This window comes from Poecilia mexicana, unplaced genomic scaffold, assembly GCF_051168715.1.
Source record: "Poecilia mexicana isolate PSO_F unplaced genomic scaffold, ASM5116871v1 scaffold_13, whole genome shotgun sequence".
NCBI classification, from domain to species: domain Eukaryota; kingdom Metazoa; phylum Chordata; class Actinopteri; order Cyprinodontiformes; family Poeciliidae; genus Poecilia; species Poecilia mexicana.
The window spans coordinates 7,269,746-7,288,019 of NW_028263382.1; the positions used below are offsets into that span (position 1 = coordinate 7,269,746).

Genomic DNA, 18,274 nt, shown 5'->3' on the forward strand with positions numbered 1-18,274 from the left:
CGCGCACGACGCCCTGCGGCACACCGAGGGTCAGAGTCATCATCACAGGCCACAACCACACAAATATACTGCATCATTTAAAGAAAACACATTTTAAAGAGCATCTATGAACTTTAATTATTTGCTTCAGATGTTCCAGAAATACAGGAGACTCTTTTCTCATTTTTACAACTTTATTCATAATATTAATTTATTATTGTATTATTTTTACTTCATTAATGTATGATTTTATTCACATAACTTATATTTTTTAGCTTAATACTCATCATAGTTTTCTAATATTTATTTTAGAATACCAGTATTTGCACATAATGTTATGTTTGTATCTGTTTGATGACATTATTTTCACAGATTACATCAGATATGATGATCAGCTGCTTCAGTACTTGTTACTTTTTTTACTGTCACTTGAGTCAAAATATGTAGAAGTAATTATACTTTTACTTTAGTACAATGTTTAGACATGGACGCTCCGCTTCCTCAGGTAAGAAGCTGTTAATATCAAACACCTGCTAACTTCGGATTTAACCTCCACCAGATAAAATATAAAAAATACACAGAAACATTCACTAAAGATTCACAGTTTAAAAATGAGCCTCAAATAAAGACCCACAGTCCTAATACAAACGGTGATTCTTGTCCATTAAGATGGGAGAGTTTCTAAATGTAAGCATCAAAGAGCGCAGCTTCGCTAAAAATAAAATCTCTCTGATGTTTGTTAAAAACATGGAGGCGAGTGATGCGTCCTCTGACAGCTAAAAACAGAGCGATGAAAATAACTTCAACAAAAAACAGATGTTCATCAGTTTCCATGCAGTCATGGAAAAATTCAGATCTAAACTCTGAATTTTAAAAAACAGGACCGGATGAGCCCAAACATTTCCCACCTGGAAGGAAATCGCTGTATTTTGACTTAGTAAACCATTTATATTATATGATAATAACCTATTTAATCACATTCAATTTGTATTTGGTTTCATTAATATTAAACAACCAACAGTAACTACTGTCAGAAAATGATTCTGAAAGATAAGCAACGAAATTAAACGATTTCACTTAAATTACAAAAGGTTGATGTTATTTTTTACTTTTCTCTCCATCGTTTACATCTGTAAACTGGAAACAATTAATATACAATTACTTTGTGATATAAACCACTTTTTTAAAGTAACTGGTGTCATAAAGAAGCTAATTTCAAATGGAAATGTTTCCCAAAAGCAGTGTGTACCTATTAATGCTGCCATGCATTCACAGCCATATAGTTACGTTAAAAAGAATAAATATTTTTAAATCATTTTTATTATTATTATCTCAATAGTACCAAAACATATCATGATAAACTTCTTAGGCCATGTCGCCCAAATCTATTTTTCAGTAACGTGAGTATATTTAATTTATTCTAGCTTAAAATCTGAGCTCGGTTTGGGTTGCTAGGTAACGAGTGGAACTCTGCTGGGGTTGCTAGGTAACAAGTGGAGCTCTCCTGGGGTTGCTAGGTAACGAGTGGAGCTGTCCTGGGGTTGCTAGGTAACGAGTGGAGCTGTCCTGGGGTTGCTAGGTAACGAGTAGAGCTCTGCTGGGGTTGCTGGGTAACAAGTGGAGCTCTGCTGGGGTTGCTAGGTAACAACTGGAGCTCTGCTGGGGTTGCTGGGTAACAGGGAAGTGCCTGCTGATTACTTTGCATTGTTTTTTGAAATGGCTCATTTTCCAGACTGGATAAAAACCAGCCGTTTTTATTGCCAAAACATGGCTGGTTGTTATTTTTAAGCAGTAAAAACTTTAGTAGAACAAAAACATGCATAATGTGAATTTTACTTTATATTTGTCCTTTAAGCGAATGGCTAGTCGTCGTAATTTAAAAATCCTGTATCTGTGCATCTTTATTTATGATGGATCCCATAAGTGTGTTGAGGGCGTCATTAAATTTTAATACATTTTTGGAGAGAAAAAAAAACTAGAGTCTCTGTTTGTTCTTTGAGATTAGCAGGACTGAAAAACGTGCTGCTTCTTCCACCGGGGGGAACATGTGTTTTATGCATGGTGGGGCCCACTGGGAATTAAATCCTATATTTTTACCAATTCCTGTCAAATGCAGGCCAAATGGGGGAAGGGACAGATTATTTTAAATGCAAATATTGAACACACATCACCTTCTGACCTGCTACATCCTCATTTATATCAAAACTTTCACAAGACGTGAAAATTACAAATATAACAGCTTTTCTGATATTGGAGCAGGTTTTATAGAAAGTAAAGGTTTATTAATACAATAAGGGCTTTTCTGGTTATGCTTCTTGCAGCAAAAGAAGGATAACATTGTTAAAAGCTCAGTGGATAAGCTGAATTTCATGACAGCATATTACGGCCAATGTACTTAGAAAAAAAGGAGTGAATTTATGACCAAAAACATGGAAATGTTTGAGTTTGAAAAGTTAAAAATTTGCTAAAAAAGTAAAAAAAAATTTTTTTTTGATTCATCTTGAAAAATTTCTAGAAAACAAACTTAGAAATTTTTGAGTTTGAAAAGGTTCAAATATAATAGAAACATTTAGAAATCTCCAAGTTTTTTCTGGAAAATTTCGGAGTTGTTTCTAGGAATCTTTTTGACGTTTTACATCCTGAAACTTTTCTTGGTTCTCCAAAAATTTTCTGAGATTCATCTCAAAATTTTGAAGTTTCAAAACTCAAAAAATTCTACTTCTGAAACCCTGAAATTTCCACATCTTTTAAGTAAAATATCTGAGATTAATCTCAGAATTTCTGACTTTTTTCTAGCAAACATTTTGACTTTTTAAACTCAGATATTTCCTTGTATTTGCAAGAATTGTTTTTAGTTTAATCTCCTTTTTATTATTATTTTTTCTTGTGGAAATTTACTCCCTTTTTTGTTGTTTTTTGTCAACAATGATCCTAATACGTCGTCATAGTATTTAACCCATTTTGTGACAAGATGCCCATAAATTTGATGCCTCATTTCACAGTTTCATGAGTTTATGGGTCATCTCTTCCCTTTTTCCAGCATCTTCAGAGCAAAACAATAAATAACAGCCTGATGTTTGCTGCTGTTGTGTCCCTTGAAGCACAAAAGCGACCCGGTGGCCAGTAAGGAAATGTCAGCATGGTGGGTGAGTTGTGGGGAGGCGGGGCTGTGGAGCACTTAGCCGTCTTCCCCGGGGAGAAAAACAGCGAAGCATTACGGAGCTTTCTATCTGATGATCAGGCAGACGAGGGACTGCAGTAACTGAGGCCAGTGAAAGAGAACACCAGGAGAAATAAGCTGCAAACTGGAGCTAATAAATGTGATGAAAGGCAGCAGCACAGATACGCTGCTTAATCTGTTTCACTTCAAGTTTTTAAAAATACAAAACGGCACAAACTGCTTCAAGAGTACAGTACGTTTTTACGTCTGGAAGAACTTTTTTTTTACTTAATTTGTTCTTTTTTAATTTGCTTAATTGCCTATTTTAATGTTTCTGATTCTTTTATTTACTCTGTCAAATGTGCTTGAATTAACTGAATTTTTATTGTTTTTTTAAATATGGCAATTAACAGTAATTATCTTATATTACTGAGTTTTAATTCTATATTTTTAGCCTCTACTATTTAAAAGTACGTAAAAATTTGAATTAAAATGAGTTACAACATTTAATTTCTCTTTGGGATCAATAAAGTATTTTTGAACTGAATTTTATCTTATGGACACTTATGGACACAAATAATTACATCGATTTTTAACGTGTTAAAATGGTGAACAGTATTCATTTCTTATAGTTATTTTTTTTACACACAAAAATCTCAGGCAGGAACCTTTGTGTTGTGTTTCCGGTACGCACACAAATCAGACGCACAAGCACATCTGAAACAACACAGGTACTTCTCTTAGCCGATACATTTATTCCCCATCATATATGTTATCGTTTCTTCGCCCAGCTCTACTTGAACTAGGACATCAGTCAAGTCACAACTAAATTAAATTCTCACACGTTTTTGTGGAACTGGTAATTCTGCGTGAAACAAAAGCCTAAAGGCCAAAACGAAGGAGAGCAGAGTTATTTCTGGCCGGGACATTTCATGCTTCACAGGAACTAAAGTCCTAATAAGTCTCTCCCTCTGCAGCTCAACACCTCCATGTTTCTCTGACACCACAGAAGAAGAAGCTTCTGGCCAGAATCTGTGTCAAGCTGCAGAATGATATCATTTAGTACGTTACAGGCCTTGATTCTACTGACCAAAAGCATCACATCAGGGGTCAAGAGGTCATGATCGGGCAGGAAGCTTAGAGTAAAATTTGGCCCCTGAACCTCATGTTTGACGCATGTGGTGTAAAAGGTTGGACCGGTGGTTTCTAAATCAGTCCTCCATGCATGTTTCTCTGCTTAATGTGATTCATATTGGTGTATATTTTTAGAATTACATTATTGTTTCGATTTTATGTGGTGAGAAACAAGGATGTTCAGACGTGGCGTCAACTCCTGCCTGAGGCTGAATGATTCTTGCACAGCTGAGTCCAATAATTAAAGGGGATAACACACACACACACACACACACACAAACACTGGAGAAGTCCCTCTAGCTCTGAGTGATTGATGGACATCTGGTGAAGGAGGTTTAGTGAGAAACGAGGCATAACAAACTGAGGGTGTCCACAATAACACATGGGATGTTTAATTTCTGCACAGAGATTCCTCATAATGTGACAGAAAATCCCAACAAAGCGGCTCAGTGGTAGATCAGGTGTGTTTTATGGACAGGCTGCATGTCTGCCCTTCCCCCGTTGAGCTGCTAATGAATAAAGGCCACTAGAGCCACAAAACACTTAAAACAACTGGAGACACAAAAGTGACTGAAACCCAAAGTCTTTCTCTAGATGCCAATAATAGAAAATAATTAAACCTCAAACTTCAATCAGATCAATAAAATCATGAACAAAGTCCATCTTTAAATCAGCTTTAAAGGTGGTAAGTTGGTTAGAAATACTCACTTTTCACATTTATAGCAGAGCTAAGAGACTGCTTTAACTGCAGCATTTATTAGCAAATTTCACAAACTATTCAGTTTATGCAAAGCATTTTTAAAGTACAAAATAAAGTTCATACAAACCACAAATGCTTTGCTTTTCTTAAGCAAAAAAATAGATAGAAAAAATATTAAATAAAAACTTTAAAAAATAGGGTAATATTTCTCATGTCTTTTTTCAGCAGAGACTGGAGTGGTTAGCTTAGATGCTAAGCTATGGGTGCTGTTTACAAAGAACAGCAACAATTTAGGTTATTTAGCCTCTCATGAAAAAAAGAAAAGTTAATTTTTCAGTAATCTTTGACATTTTATTCATTAATAAGTGTAACACTTTGAAACTAAATATTTAATTAGCAAGATAAATGTTTAGTTCCAACCAAATATTTATTTAGCAAGTTAAATATGTTCATAGCTCCAGACTAAATAAAGTAAATATTATTATAAATAACACTAATAATAATATTAGTTATCTTCCTAATATTAGCTAGCAAGCTAACTAATATTTAGCTCCAACACAGATTATCTCCAATTTAAAAAAAAATCACCCTGACAAATATATTTTCTCTTGTACAATTTTGCTCCAATTAAAAGCTGTACCTTTCAACAATCTTCAGTTTGAGATAATGCTACTGCAATAAAAATAAATATTTATCCTAATACTAAGTGTGCAGGTGCTCTAACAGATAAAAACCCTTTGTTTTCATTTTTAGCTAAAATACATGGAAAAATGACATACTTCATATCTGTTTACTCCTAGATTAAATATCTCAACTTAAAGTAGAACAAGTCAGAAGACACTGTTGTGTTAACCGCTGATAGTTGCAGCCCTAAATACAATTTCAGCACAAAAATGTTGGAAAGCAGGTATTTATTTCTAATCCAGCGGATTCTGTAAGACTGTTTTGCTGAAAGCATCTGAAGTGTAATCACGCAAACCCACTGGAACCACTGTGGGGGAAAACAAAGTGCTCATTCTGAGTAAACAACGTTTCTCTTACGATGCCGTCCTACAAACCAGAGAGAGATTAAAGATGGCGGCCACCTGGAGAAAGAGGTGAAATCCAACCCGACATTTCTACTTCCTTTTTTATTGTTTACATCCAGATCTTCTCCTGACATTTCATGAGATCTGTGTAGAAGAAGGTTGATTTTGTGTTTGGTTATCCATTTCTGTGCTGAGTCGGGAAGTATTAAGGAATTATTTATTTAAATCAAGCTCCTAATCATGAAGAAAAACTGCTTGTAAGTTAGGTTTGTCTTATTTTAAGTGTACTAAGATAATTGCACTAGAAACTAAACTAAAATAGTTGGTAAAATTTGGTGTTTTTGAAGTGAACTTGTTCTCCTCCTCGCCTGGGACATAAGGGGCGCTGCAGAAAGGACCACTGCAAGAAACGACACAAAAACCTCAGAAGAAGAGACTGGGCGCAACTTCCTTCGTCACAAAATGTAAATAAAATTGGAGTGGCGTCAGATTTTAGCAGTTGAAGGATTTCTCTTTTGTCTTTGGTAAAAGACCAACAAGTAATTTCTCCTGCTAGCGCTAAACCAGCAAGTTTGTTTTGGTCGCATTTACCCAGAATGCCCTGCGTTGTAGTCTGCTTTTAGAGCAGTCTCCAGTCAAGCAGCACCAGCACCATAGTTCACGCTACAGAAGCTTTTTAATGCTTGAATAATTTATAAGTAAGAGGTAAATAGAAACAATTATTTAAAAACATCAATAAGAGATAAAAATCTGACAAAGCACAAAACAACAAAACCTTGAGACTGGACCAAAACAACCACATGATGAAGATGAGCGTTACTATCGCCTCGTCTGCTGATGCAGCCGCTCTTAGTAAGGAAACTACGTCACATCATGATGAAACCCCCAATAACACACCTTTATTATCCGTCCTCTCACTCCATCGCCACTGTCCTGCTCGCCTCGCCGTAAAAAGTTGTTCTTTAGAGCCAACAAGTCACCGCAAAGACAAACACTCGGATGTTTTCAGTTCATAAGACGCTGAAGCAGCTGGTGCCCTTGAAGAAAACTCTTTTGGTCACCAAATGCTGCAGTGGAACCGTCTAGCTGCCAAAATTTACTGTGCCCAGTGTTCACAGTCGCTGGTTTTCTGTGAGATTTATGGTGCGTTCCCACCAGCCCTGTTCAGACCGATTTGATCCAGCTCCTGTTTGTCTACAGAGTCCAGTTCGTTTGTCTGATGGAGACCAAAAGACAAAAGCAAACCTCGGTCTGGGTTCGGTTAAAGCGAACTCTGGTTCGGTTCAAATGCTTGGAGCAGCGCCCAAGCATTTGGAGGGGGGAACAAATGCTTGGGCATGAGGGGGGAACAGGTTTGACACAGTTCAGTGTGAAAAGAGGACAGCAGCAAATGTTGCAACTTTGGTCCCAAATCGAACCAAGTCTATCAGACTATCAGGTGTGGAAACACCCTTAAGATATCTGAGAACCCGTTTTTGCCATGTTGGTAACAATGGTGGCTAGAAACATTTTAAATGTGAAAAGAATAAGCAATGGTAGTTTTTCAAGTACAGAACGTTCAAATTTCTTAAATTTCTTAATGCATCAAACATGAATCTGGTTTTGCTGCACCTTTGGCTGCATTTCAGGTGAATAAAAACCAGTAGTTAGCACTGCTAGCTAAAATGTTAGCTGCATTCGCCCTAAAGCTCTAGTTCTGCTAACACACACTAAAAAAAGTGTGAACATATAGAGGAGAAACAGATCTGCTGTGTAAATGGACTTCAAAATAAGAGCATGAATACAAACGTCTACATGTGCATTTCTTAATTTCAACACCGATGTCAAACTTTATTCAGCTAAAAGTTTACAGACAGCCAAATAAATGATATGTTTTCAATTAATTATTATAATTAATTATTATGGACTAAATAAACTCAAAATGTTATAAAAGAGGTGCAAAGTATTTGTGAAAACATTTATTTAGGAGAAGCTCAGTATGCTAAACGTTTTCAAAGTTAACAAACTTGGTCTACAGCCAAAGAAAAACAAAATATATCTCACTGAAATACTTTAAAGAGGTATTAATACTTCTGCATCAGATGCTGATGTAAATGCATCTCCTGTTTAATGATAAACTGTTCAGATGTGAGACGGACTTTCTACAGCACCAAGATCCTGGAGCAGCTCAGAATAAGGCAGACGGATTTGACCATCAGTTTTTATTTAGAGGTTAAATTTAGAGATATGCTGCAGGAGAAGAGGAAGAAGGAGGGATGCAGACTTAATCAGCCGAGACAGAAAACACTTGGAGGGAGGCTGGGACAAAAACAGGGAGAGGAGAATAGAGATTAAAAGAAAAAACTACCACGGAAAAGGGAGATTAAATAAAGAGAATTAGGAGAAAGGGAAGAAAAAGAGAGGAATGTTTCACCAGGATGAACAGAGTGAAGAAAGAGCGACAGCTGCCAGTTTTAATCAGTCACAGACAGCTGATTTATGTCTGTAAGGTCTAACAGGAACCAGACAGAAACGAGCCACCATTGTTTCCATCAATAAGCATTCATACAGTTCAGTCTAAGTCAAACTTTAAGTAAAAAAAGTTCACCAGTCTCCAGAACTCCAGGATCAAATTCAGGAACATATGAGCAGCGTTTTCAGTACAAATGTTGGGAAAATTTATCAATATTCCACTAATATCGTTTTGGTGAATTAAAAAACAAAACAAAAAAACGCTGCACCATCATCCTCCCATTACTTCCTGTCTCCTTCTTTGTGGTTTCTGCCAGTCCTGTTGTTGATCATGTGACTCTTGTGATGTGAAAAAAATGTTTCCAATACAGTTTTGCAAAATAAACCAATTTTAATATAAGCAAAAAAAACTCGTCTTACTACTGTCAAAACTTTTATTAATTGAGAGTTTTTCAAAATCGTTTTTCAAATTTATTTTCAAAATGATAAATTGCACAATTATATGGTCAATGGAAACGCAGCTAATGAGGAAAAGAAAAACAAAACACAATTTCACAATTGCGATTTTTCCATTAAATGAATAACGCAATTAAAATCACACGTAAATGAGTTCGTTCACATGATAAGTCATTAAAAACATGCCGTTTCCTGTTTTCTCCTTTGTGGTTTCCGCCAGTAGTAACATCCTGTTGTTGACCATGTGACTCAAATGATGCAAAAAAAAGTGTTTCCATTTCAGTTTGGTGAAATAAACTAATTTCACTCAAGTAAAAAAACTTTTCACTGAGAAACTTTTTTTTTTCTACTGGTATGCCACTTCTGGATTGGCTGCTCCGCATTTTCTTTGGAATATTTAAGGTATGGTCTACAAAATCACTTAAATGTATTGCCCATTTTAAGTTGAAACACAAGATGTGCAAAGTTTCAGTAGGTATGAATATTTTGCAGGTCAGTTTATTTGTTAGTTTTCTGTCCCTCCAGTAATAAATCATGATAAAATCTTAGGATTGTTTCTTTTCCATCCATCTTGAGTTTTTAGGATCCGTTTAGTTTGAGCTCTCATCACTTTTGGTGCCAATAACCTTAAAGGTCAAATTTAGCTGCAGGATCGAAGCCTGAAGTTGGTTAAAAACCAGCTCTCTGTGGATTACATCAATACAAGAAGAAATATTGACACAGTGGTGAGGATGAGAATAATAATTTTAAATCCTTTTCCTGATCCGAACCCAAATAATCCTCCATCATCTTTCTAAAACAGCTGCAGCTTTCTGTCTGCTTCACAAACAAGCACCAGATCCTTTAACTTTGACACATTTTACACACTGCACTGAGTCACTTTCTCTCACTTCATCTCAGCAGAGTAAAAAGAAAAACAAACGTCTGTAAACAAGAGCAGCAGAACACGCCCAGTTCTGACCCGGTGAGACAGAAAAGTTTAATCCAATCAACCACAAACATTGCAGAGATTCCTATAGAATCAAACAACATCCAGAGATTTTCATCTTAAGGACGACTGACTAAATATTTTTGGAGCCACATTTGTAAAATCAGAAAATTATTAAAACAGAACCTGTCTGGCAACATGAAGTAGGCTGAAAAGTGTCAAAAAGCAACACATCTTGGCCCAAACTAAATAAATGTAACAACAGGTTAAATTTGTTTAATGACCAGTTGATGTCATTTTCTCATTGACATCAACTGGTCTAATTTCATAGGGGAAATATCAATCAGAATTCACATTTTGCAAGTGTTTGTGCTCCCATTTGGGCTTCAACTGCTTCTAAAACCAGTCACCTAGCAACCCCAGCAGAACTCCACCCTGTTACCTAGCAACCAAAAACTGAGCTCCAGCACGTTTGGTCAGCTGGTTAGCGCTGTATGCAGTGTACAATAGCAGCTTATTTTTTCCCAGCTGATAGTTCAGTCGACTGTTTGACTGAGACCAAAGTTGCAACATTTGTTACATTTTCAGCTGCTGTGGTTCACTTTCCCCTCCTCGCCTGTGGGGGCACCGCAACAAGAACCACTGAAGAAAATTACACAAAAACCTCTGAAGAAGACCCTGAGTTCAAATTCCTTCTTCACAAAATGTAAACAAAAATGGAGTAGCATCCGGTTTTAGCGGTTGTAGGATTTCTCTTTAGTTTTTGGCTAAAGACCACAAGTGATTTTTCTCCCGCTAGTGCTAAGCTAGCATGTTTCTTGTGGTTGTTTTTACCCAGAATGCCCTGCGCCATAGTCCACTTCCTGATTTTCTGGTCCACTTGGCGTTCACATATCCATTTGAATAATTACAATCAGGTAACTATGTTACTTTTAGTTGCTGTAAGAAAGCTTCACGACTTAAAAAGAAATGTGACTTTGCAATTTGGCGCCTTAAAATTGGGCTGCTGTCTCTTTAAGAAGTTACTGCTCTTTCAGAAACTCTGCCTTCACAAACTTCAACCATCACAACAATGCTCCTCATTATGCCATTAACAACCACTCTTAGGAGCACTGGACTGAGAAGTGGTTGGTTTAAATGGTCATCACTCCCAGTTCCTCCAGGTGTTTGCTAATTGCTGCTGCCGCTAGTCTGGAGGAGCGGGCATGGCACACTCTTTGAGGTGGAAAGAGGAGTTTTGGGGAAATGGGCTGAAATTTTAATGATTCCTCAAACATGCATAAAAGAATCAAAGCAACACTCCAGGTCTGTTTTTGATGAAGGGTTAACATTATACACTGCAAAAACACAAAATCTTACCAAGTATTTTATATATTTTCTAGTGCAAATGTCTTATTACACTTGAAATAAGACAAAAATAACTTACAAGTAGCTTTTCAGCTACATATAGTATCTTGTTGTAAGTCAGCTATTCCTTAATTATTATAAGGGAATAATAATCTACTAATGGAACATGTACTTTATCAAAAAAGTACATGGAAGCTCCTTTTCCTCCTGAACAGTCACTTGTAAGTTAGTTTGATCTTTTTTCAAGTGTGCTAAGATATTTGCGTTTCTTCAGAAATGCTGATAAATCTCAGAAAGTTATTTGTGTATTTGCAGTGTTCCGTGATATAATGCTAAAAAATTTTTGACTTTACATAATATTGACAGCTTAATTAGTTAGTTTAATTACTTTGCATGTTTGTAACATTTTGTAATATTTTCTCTATAACAATTAATTTGATTAAGTAATTATAAAGTCTCCTGGTGAAAATTTGTTTCATGAGCCACACAAAATCAGTGCCTGGGTTGGAAATGGTCCCCTCACCACACCTTGGACACCGCTGCTGTTAACCGTTTGCTCACGCTGTTTGTGCTGCAAGACGATGTCCAATAGTTGATACCAAACTAATATAAAGTATCACACTGAGCACGACAGCAAGTTGAGGGCCTTAAAGAAGCCCAAAAAGATGCAGCAACACGACAAAACTCCACGAACTAGGCCGCCATTCCGCTCCCCAATCTCTTCTATTCATAAATAAGACGATCAAAAACAGCCGGCCAACGCGTGTGAATTATTTCCACGCGTGGATCACGTAACACATGTGTGTGAACACGTCAAACAGCGCGTCCAGTCCACCGGATCACTGCGGTAACCTGCACCCAAATGCAGGCCGGCTTCCCTGCAATAAAAAACACCCCGCACCAAGAGTCCTTCCTCTCACGCAAGGAATGACACAGTAAAAATAAGAATTAAAATATATATATTTTTAAAAAAGCCACGCGGTGAAATGTTGGGGCCTTACCGTTAGATTCGCCCTCGGACTGCTGCTTGCTCGGGTTTGGATCGATAAGCGGAGCGGGGATGAATGCTGGGGGGAGGCTCCGTCTTCCCCTCTACCGCAGGAAACGCTTCATCGGGACAAACGCACGGAGCGTGCGGCGCGGGGACAATGCGGCCGCAGCAGCGGGAGACGCCGGCCGGGAGCTGCAGTCGGTGGAGAGCCGGTGGAGGGCGATGATGATATCCATAGAGGTCCTCCGCTTCCACCTGACACAGCCGCTCCGTCCTCCTCTTCCTCCTCCTCCTCCTCTCCGCCGGTGATGCTGGAGAGAAATAGCAGCATCAGTGCGGAGAGAGAGAGAGAGAGAATAGTACAATTATACCAGCAGCCACCAGAGGGCGCGCTTCACATGAAATCCTCTTTTTTTTCCCCTTTTTTTTTAACACACAGATATTGTCAGTGTGTATATGGGTCTTAAAAATAGAAAACAAAATTGAGAAAATGACCGCTGTTCTATCAGATAGCCATACACTGTCAGGATAGCATGCATGCAGTGAGTACGCATGCCCGCGCATGCGCATTAAGAAGTCCGACCGTCAGGGGAGTTGTCAGTTCAGCATACGCAACAAGTTATGATGAAAATAAGTCATTAAATTGTTTATAATATGATAACTATATAGATATACATGCGTTGTCGTGGGTTTCAAAGTGTATTTAAAGCAGGTCTGGCTGCAGCTGCAGTCAACTACACACAGGCCGTGTAAAACTCATTAACCTACTTAAGTCAGGATGCCATATAACTGTTAAAGTGTATGATGATCTACGTCATGATTCTATGTTGCTAATTAAATAAAATCATATGGTAATAACAGCGTATAGATGTCTGAGCTAAGCGTATGACTATCTGACAACGTATGCTGATCTGACAGAACACCGCCAAAAAGCTCACAATTAAAAACAAACAAACAAAGAACTCAAAGTGGAAAATTAGCAATAGCATTTTGAGAAATTCGAGAATCTCAGAAATATAGGGAGAAAAAAGTAGGAAATTTCTGAATTTGAAGGTGAAAAACTTGCTAGAAAATTTTTCAGAAATTTTGAGATTAATCTCAGAAATCTTCAAGGAAAAAAATGGGAAATTTCAGTTTCAAAAGTAAAAATTTGACTTCTAGTTTTCAACACATAAATTAAATATTTAGTTGCCAAGTTAAATATTTAGCTTTTTAACTAAATTGTTTGAAGCTACATGTTTATGAACTACTTAGCTGGTAAGAGGCTAAGAATTTAGTTTGGAGCTTGAAATTTGGCTTTAAAACTCAATACTTTGTTTGGAGATATGATTTAGCTTGTTATTTAAACATATAGCTTTCTGGCTAAATATTAAGTTTGTAGCTACATCTTCAACATAAATAATTATTTTGAATCTAACATTTACAAATTAATAATTAATACATTTAAAAAGTAGACCTGCCAGATTCTCTAAATCTTAAATTTGACAGACAAATCTAAACATTTTTAGATCTACAGTTTTAAAAGACTAGAGGTTCAGTGCATTGTTTTTTTATGCCTTGGGCCGGCTTGGTCTCGGAACTGTTTTTCCTCTCTAGTGATGATTCCAAACTGTAAAAAGACAGTCAGTTTTAAGATTGCAGAAAAAACGTTTTCTACTAAATATGATCATAATGGTCTAATAAAAGTTAATGAGGAGGGGAAAATCAGCGCGGCTCCTTTAAATCTTCAGGAGGGCGGAGTCTGTGCGGCGGAAGTGTTTCTGTAGGACTTTATAAAACGCCTTTCTTCATGTTTTTAAACATTAAACCTTGCTTTTCTTCGGTCAGATAGCTGCTGTGTCGTAATCTCGTCTAGTTCAAATAATGTCGGAGTCCATAAAGAATGTCGCGATATTTGGAGCCACGGGAATGACCGGGCTGGCGACGCTGCCGCAAGCCGTGGCTGCAGGTGAGCTTTGCGGGGAGAAGCGACCGGGAATGACGGAGGTCGTGTGGATGTTTATTAAACAGGCTGCTGGGGTTTGTTTACTTATCTCATGTTTTCCACTCAAAAGTGCGTCAGCGTCTGTGAACGGAACTTTTTTTTAAAATACAGTTCATAAAAATCTCAGAAACCTATTTATTTTCCTTTAAAGATTAATTTTAACATAATATAATAAGCAGTTACTATTCAGATACAAACATTGTTATATATACAAAATAAGATAAAAAATACATTAATAGTGCTTGTAATTTTTTTTGTCTCACTAAAAATAATAAGAATTTTGCTTCTCTAATGGAACAAATAAAAAACTAAAGTTCAAATAGAAATGCTTGGAAAAGCTAAACATTTTCACAATATAATAATATTTAACTGATTTGCATTTTAAATTAAGTGTGAAGTAAACTTTCACTTGACTTATAGGAACTGAAAATATATTTTAGCTCGATCTACTTTACTTTCTGAACCAATCAGGTTGCACATATATTATGTAAGCATTTATTTATTTGTTTATTTATTTATTTTTTACAAATGTGAGTCCTAAGATCTACAAGCATTTTACAGGATGCTGTAAATTCACAAACGTGTGTCATGTGATGAAAAAAGTGTCATTTTAGCAGCATTTTCATTTCCTTCTGCCCACCGTGAAATCTGCTGAGTCATGTTAACCGTTAGGTCGGCGTTTTGCCGAGTCATAATAAGGAGATAGTAGAAAGCTGTTCTCTATCTCGCCTGAACACAAAGGGCGGGATTCTTGGGGCGTTACTGGTAAAATTAAACGTCTTTTTCGATTTTTTGTTACACAAGTTTACAGTTGACTAAAGTGAAGCTATTGGCATCTAGAGACATTTTTGGCTCAAACTCGGTCAGAATGGATCAGCAGCGTCAGTAAATACCTGACTGACCGTTTCTGATTTTAATTGTTTCCTTTTTTGTTTTGTTTTTCACCAGGATACAGCGTGACCGTTCTGGTGCGGGACGCATCCAAGCTGCCGGCGGACCACAAGGCGTCCAGAGTGGTGGTGGGTGACGTCCTGAATAAAGACGACGTGAGGAAGACTCTGGAAGGCCAGGACGCAGTCATCATCATCCTGGGGACCAGGAGTGACCTCAGTAAGGCTTCTCATAATAAATCAGAAATATTTGTATCCATAAATGAGAGAAAGGTGTGGAGAAACCTTTGTTTGAAGACTTCCATGATTAAAGTGTAGCTGGCCCCGCTCTGAAAGCTAAGCCCCGCCCTCTGGCAAATTTTGAACAATTTCAGAAAAGTGGGCGGAGCCAATAGGAATGGCGGAGTGTGGGGATGAGCGTTACTGGCGAGAAGTTTCCACTTTGTCACTTTGCGATTTTTCAAAACCCTATAGCGACTTTTTTTTTCCTATATAGCAACTAGCAATAAATGTAGCGACGTTTTTCTGTGTTATTGGAGATTTTTATAATCTACATGATGAATGAACCACATATTTAAAAATCTTAGTAACGCTACCGAGCAATGCACAACAGTCGCCATGGCAACGCTTGATAAGCTCTGGGGAGAGAGAGAGAGAGAGAGAGAGAGAGAGAGAGAGAGAGCGCAGCGCTTTTAGCCCGAAATGGGAACACAAAAGCACAACTGATTAAAATAATAATAATAAAAGTAAACAAGGGAATAAATATTTTCCATTAATATTTCAGTCAGGTATTCATATGTTTAAATATATTTCAGAGATTGGATTAGATTAGTTAGAAGTCAGATTTTAAAAATGTTAAAAACTGGGATAATCTTATCACTCTTTGTTTATTAATAAAGAATTTTGCCAGACAAAATGTCAGATTACAAAAGAGTTGAAATTGTAACAAGACGTAAAATAACCATTTGACCGAAGAGGCTGGTCGTGAGATGGTTTTAGGCAAAATCATGCCAAACTGAAAGAATTGCAAAAAAAAAAAAAAAAAATGCAAGAATTCACACAGAAACAAATATAGAACCCTAAATAACTTTAGACAGTTTACCGGCAAAAGAAAACAAAACAAAACAACAACAAAAAACTGGAGGAGAGTTTCATTTTAAAGTTTAATATAACAAATATATCCTCTTGAAATATATATATATATTTTAATTATTATAATTATGTACCAATTTGAATTTTTACAGATTTTAATTTTTGAATTATTTTCATGTAAGTTTTTGGTAGAATTTGTAGGACAAAAATGGAAAAAGAGTTAAACTGCTGAAATATTTTAGAAGTCAAACAGGATAGAAAATTAGATGAGAAAGTCAAAGAATGTTTTTCTTGTAAATGATGATTTTTTTTTCTCTTTTTGATTGTTCAGCTGAAACATTTCCTACTGAAACGTTTTTTTTCCTCCATGAACTGGTTAGTGTGCATTTTTTTCTTCACATTGTGCAATTCTTTCTTGCAACAAGTTTATTTTATGACACTTCCAGTTTATGACACTTCTAGTTGTCCAGGAAGATGTTTTCAGGGTATAATACTGCAAGTTAGTCACTACGGGTGACCTTCGACCTTTTGGTTTACGTAAGATAATATTCCAACACAGACTCTCTGACTATTTTGAATTTCATCTAAAGAAAAGGGACTTCTTTGTGCCAGTAGGTAACTTTTCAACAGAGTAGATGAAAATGACATGAGGGGTTCCCCAAGGTCCATCCTGTAATTTATTTATCCTTGTACAGAAAAACGTCTGCTTAGTCACACAGTGTTCATCTTTGCTGAATTTTTGCAAAAAGAAAAAAGAAAAGAAAAAAAGATCTGCGAAAAATCTGTTTTTACACATTTAAGCTCAGATTTATATAATTTTGTGTGTGGCTCCAAATCCAGGCCTCCATTGGTTAATAAATTTGATTTCCATTGATGATTTTTGTGTGATTTTGTTGTCAGCACATTCAACTTTGTACAGAACAAAGTATTCAATGAGAATATTTCATTCATTCAGATCTAGGATGTGTTATTTGAGTGTTCCCTTTATTTTTTTGAGCAGTGTGCATATATATATATATACATATATATATATATATATATATATGTATATATATATATATATATATACTATTGCAGTAACAGACTGATGGTATTTTTGCCGATTAGGCCCAACCACCATGATGTCTGAAGGCACCAAGAACATCGTGGAGGCCATGAAGGCACGAGGAATCCGCAAAGTCATCGGCTGCATGTCAGGTATGAGGCTTAAAGAGGCCGTTTATTAGTAAATAAATGTTAAATGTTTTTCATTTAACATGACAAACATGATATTTAAATTTTTATATTTATCACATCATCCCATTTATTTCCCACCCAGCGTTCCTCCTGTGGGATCGCGCCAAAGTCCCGCCTCGTCTGGTCCCAGTGACGGAGGATCATGACCGGATGTACACGGTTCTGAAAACATCCGGGCTCGACTACGTGGCTGTCATGCCTCCTCACATTGCTAGTCAGTAGAAAACAAGTATTTAGCAGTAACTTTCCTCCTTTAAATGATAGGATTTTATTTCTGTATACTAATAAAAAGTAACTTGTTTGGGTTTTCTGCAGGCGACCTTCCTCTGACGGAGCGCTACTCGGCGACAGAAAATATGCTGAAAGGACGAGCCATCTCCAAGCACGATCTGGGACATTTCTTTGTCAAGTGTCTGTCCACATCGGAGTGGGACAGAAAGACTGTGGGAGTCTGGGGAGAATACAAATAATCCCAGCAAACTCACTGCAGATGCTTCCATTTTTTTACCATTTACACTAAAAAACTAAATAGAAAAGAGAACATTAACACATAAATCAAGAGATGTTTTTGATTTTTCAAATTCTTTCCATCTCTTTTATTGGTAAATAAGCAAAACATGCTTCAGATCTTTGAGTTTTATTGTCTTTAACAGCCGCAGCACAAGATTGTATCTTGTTACCAAACTTTACAACATGTGAAGCTTTTATTCTGCTCTGGATTCATTTTACAGCTGGTGATAATAAAAGTCCTTTTTCTGTCTTGCATCATTTACTGAGTAAATTATAAAGCTCTAATGAGAAGTTTCACTCACTCTTAAAGCTCCAGTACCTCTTATAAATATATATAGATATATACATATATATATATTTTTTTACATATTTGATGAAACCGTCACCA

General features: G+C 36.6%; 1 protein-coding gene across 1 annotated transcript; it reads left to right on the forward strand.

Moving 5' to 3' along the window:
• The first annotated feature begins 13,909 nt into the window (after positions 1-13,909).
• blvrb (biliverdin reductase B) lies at positions 13,910-18,144 on the forward strand. Its single transcript, XM_014993192.2, has 5 exons — positions 13,910-14,122; positions 15,107-15,268; positions 17,248-17,337; positions 17,459-17,590; positions 17,692-18,144. Exons 1-5 carry the CDS (start codon positions 14,038-14,040, stop codon positions 17,844-17,846), a joined length of 624 nt encoding a protein of 207 aa, XP_014848678.1. The 5' UTR covers positions 13,910-14,037; the 3' UTR covers positions 17,847-18,144.
• Positions 18,145-18,274: the final 130 nt, after the last annotated feature.